At 40.0% G+C, this 2,786-nt stretch overlaps 1 protein-coding gene across 1 annotated transcript; it reads right to left on the minus strand.

Moving 5' to 3' along the window:
• Positions 1 to 524: 524 nt before the first annotated feature.
• Positions 525 to 2,433, minus strand: SMIM30 (small integral membrane protein 30). Its single transcript, XM_024929606.4, has 3 exons — positions 2,342 to 2,433; positions 1,882 to 1,975; positions 525 to 1,421 (listed from the first exon to the last, which is right to left on the minus strand). Exon 3 carries the CDS (start codon positions 1,390 to 1,392, stop codon positions 1,213 to 1,215), a length of 180 nt encoding a protein of 59 aa, XP_024785374.1. The 5' UTR covers positions 1,393 to 1,421; positions 1,882 to 1,975; positions 2,342 to 2,433; the 3' UTR covers positions 525 to 1,212.
• Positions 2,434 to 2,786: the final 353 nt, after the last annotated feature.

Consider the following 2,786-nt stretch of genomic DNA (forward strand, 5'->3'; position numbering starts at 1 on the left):
CTGAGGACCCTTGTTAGACATGGAGTTCCAGGCCCCATCTCACAGCTATACAGCCAGGAGAAAGACCAGGGAATCGAAAAGTCTTATCAAGTGCCTGGAATGATTCTTGGGCTCAAGCAAGTTGGCAGTCTTCTTAAATCTGTAATGTGCATACAAATTAACTTGGGCTTTGGAAACGAATGCTGTTCCTGATCCAATTGGTCTGGGTGGGGCCTGAGATTCTGCATTTCTAACAAGCCCCAGGTGATGTTGCTGGCTTGAAGACACTTTAAGTAGCTAGGCCAGAGAGGATATTTCATTTGGCTGGCGTACAAATCAGTTTAAGCCATTTCATTTTCCTTCTGTATTTCTAGATTTTCTATCAGGGGCTTCTCTGACCTTAATGCTGCCCCGTTCTCATTATGTCTCTTCAAGCTACCGCAATCAGTTAACACAAGGCATCCTGCCCTTCTCCACTTAGCTCATATAAAAATCCACAATGGATACAAACAGCCCCAAGTAAGAAATGGACACGAAACATTAACTTATAACATAATGGGTTTATATTTAATATAGTACTTCTCATCAGGAGGATGTTACTCAGTTAATATAAAGTTTTTTTCAAAACATTAAATCTCTTTTCCATGTCAATGTCTATAGTTTTTTTTTAACATTAAATTTTTTTCCGCATTTCAGTATTAGATACACTGAATACATTTTTCTAAATGTTTTTTCCCTAGAGATAAAAGTTTTCCTTTTTGGCTGACTCTCTGATATCTAAATATAATATTAACTTGGGAAACAACAAAACAAAAATCTAATTTAAAAAATGGAGAAAAGACTCCTCAACGATTCAGGAGGCAGTGATTATAACCGAACAGTGGTGATTTCCTGATTCTGGGCAAGAACTTCCTTCTTCCTATTTCACATGCTTTGAAAGAATTCTAAGATTATGAAATAGTACTTATGTAAATTTCAGCCATCTTACTTCTTTGACTACCTTTCTAACTAGCAAATTATAGGCTGCATTTTTCTGTGCATTATTTGTTGTAAAGAAAACATTTTTTTTTCAATTTATAAATGTATGTTTGTTGCCATTTCATGGAAACAATGAAAAATGTGAAACTCCCTTATTTACTGATTCTTGGAACCTTTCACACACCAAAGCTCAGGTTTAGCCTCTATAGCGCAAAAGTTTTCAGGGTGAGGTTTGACTCAGTAGGCCTTTCAAAGTCACATCTGTCCATTTCTTTTTCGTGCATATACCCCCAAGCAGGCACAAATGCCTGTAATGCTGAGAACCACACCTAACAAAAGGGCGATTGCATCACCGGCTTCTACTGCTTCCACAACAGGCAGCACCAAAAGCAGTGACATGAGGACTAAGGACAACTGTGTTGAAACTGAGGTCATGATGTTGGAATCTTGAGGGCTGAAGGTTCCTAGAAATTAAACATGGAAACAAAAAGGAACCATTAAAAATTCCTCCCTTTTCAAATGACAAAATGAACACATGACAAATAACAGGCCAGCCAATCTTTTGGATACTTTATGAATCATTTCCAATCCATCTCCTCATCTTATAGGTGGAAAAACAGAGGGACGTTAAAGACAGTAATTTGAGGTTCATCTCCCTATCTCATGATAACACTCTAAACCCAGGAATTTTCCACGATAATGCCAACACCTCGTGCATCAACCAAACAAAAATTGAACAGGAGTTCATAATTAAGAACAAACAGAAAAAAAGCACGAGCCACTAACTTGGAAACTTAAAATATCCTAGTGGGTAAAAATTGTACATTTTCTTAGGGTCTCTCCCATCCAGGAAATGCAGACAAATTTGGCAAAAGTCACACAACATATAACTCTGCGAAGTTGTGGGGAATTAATAAGACTTACCAAAGAAATGGTATATATAGAATTCTATCTGACTTGAAATTTTCCCTTCCTGGAGCTCCGGATGCTGAGATTAAGAGGTTCCACGTGACACGACCTATTATTAGCATGGGGGGTGGGGAGGGGGCGGAGAGAAGGATTTAAAAATTAATTATTATTACTATTATTATTTTAAAGAGGCAGCTAGAGTCAGTGCAGAGCGTGGAGGCCATATGGACGGTAGGGGGATAGGTAATGAGCAGAGAAAAGTCTGTCCAACAGGGAACTAGACTTAAAAGTTGGTCAGTTCACCCACACAAGAAAAGGTAAAAAGAAACAGAACAGAGATAATTTCATTTCAGGACTTGATATTAAGATTTGAAAAAGAATTCCTACTTTGGCCCGGCAAGGTCCAAATTTGCTCCTGTTTTACAAATACACTGGTGCAACCTAAGTATCCTTTGGAGACGAGTTCGTACATTACCTTCTAGGAAGCAGCCATTACAGGAATGGCGAGGAGGGCGGAGTCTCCAAACTACATTTCCCACAATCCCTGCCGCCGCCGACTCCTATGATGCCCCGGCGCGTTCCCCCTGTAAGTAGCAGAGGGCGTGACGGTCACGCTCTAGCGGAGGCGAAGAGTCGCGAAGGCGCGGGACTTCCTTTCCCTGCCCAACGTTTTACTATTAAATAGATGGTTTCGTGTGTTTATATAAAAGCTCACTTCAAAATAAAAGAAATGATAGCAAGTGTTTTCTACCGTGTTGAGTCTGTAAGGCGCACATGTAATTCTGTCTTTTTCTTCGACTGAAATGACACAGCGGGGAGAGAGAACCCAAGTACAGCCCTCTGTTGCGGGTGCTTTTAAACCAGCGGCTTCCAACGTTTCTGAAGCAGGAAATCTCTGTCACCATCTTCCTAATGAAACA

Source organism: Pan paniscus, chromosome 6 (genome assembly GCF_029289425.2).
Source record: "Pan paniscus chromosome 6, NHGRI_mPanPan1-v2.0_pri, whole genome shotgun sequence".
In the NCBI taxonomy this organism is placed as follows: Eukaryota; Metazoa; Chordata; class Mammalia; order Primates; family Hominidae; genus Pan; species Pan paniscus.

Bases quoted from the DNA above. Each gene is read 5' to 3' on its own strand.
- SMIM30 (XM_024929606.4), bottom strand. From the start codon at position 1,392: ATGACCTCAGTTTCAACACAGTTGTCCTTAGTCCTCATGTCACTGCTT.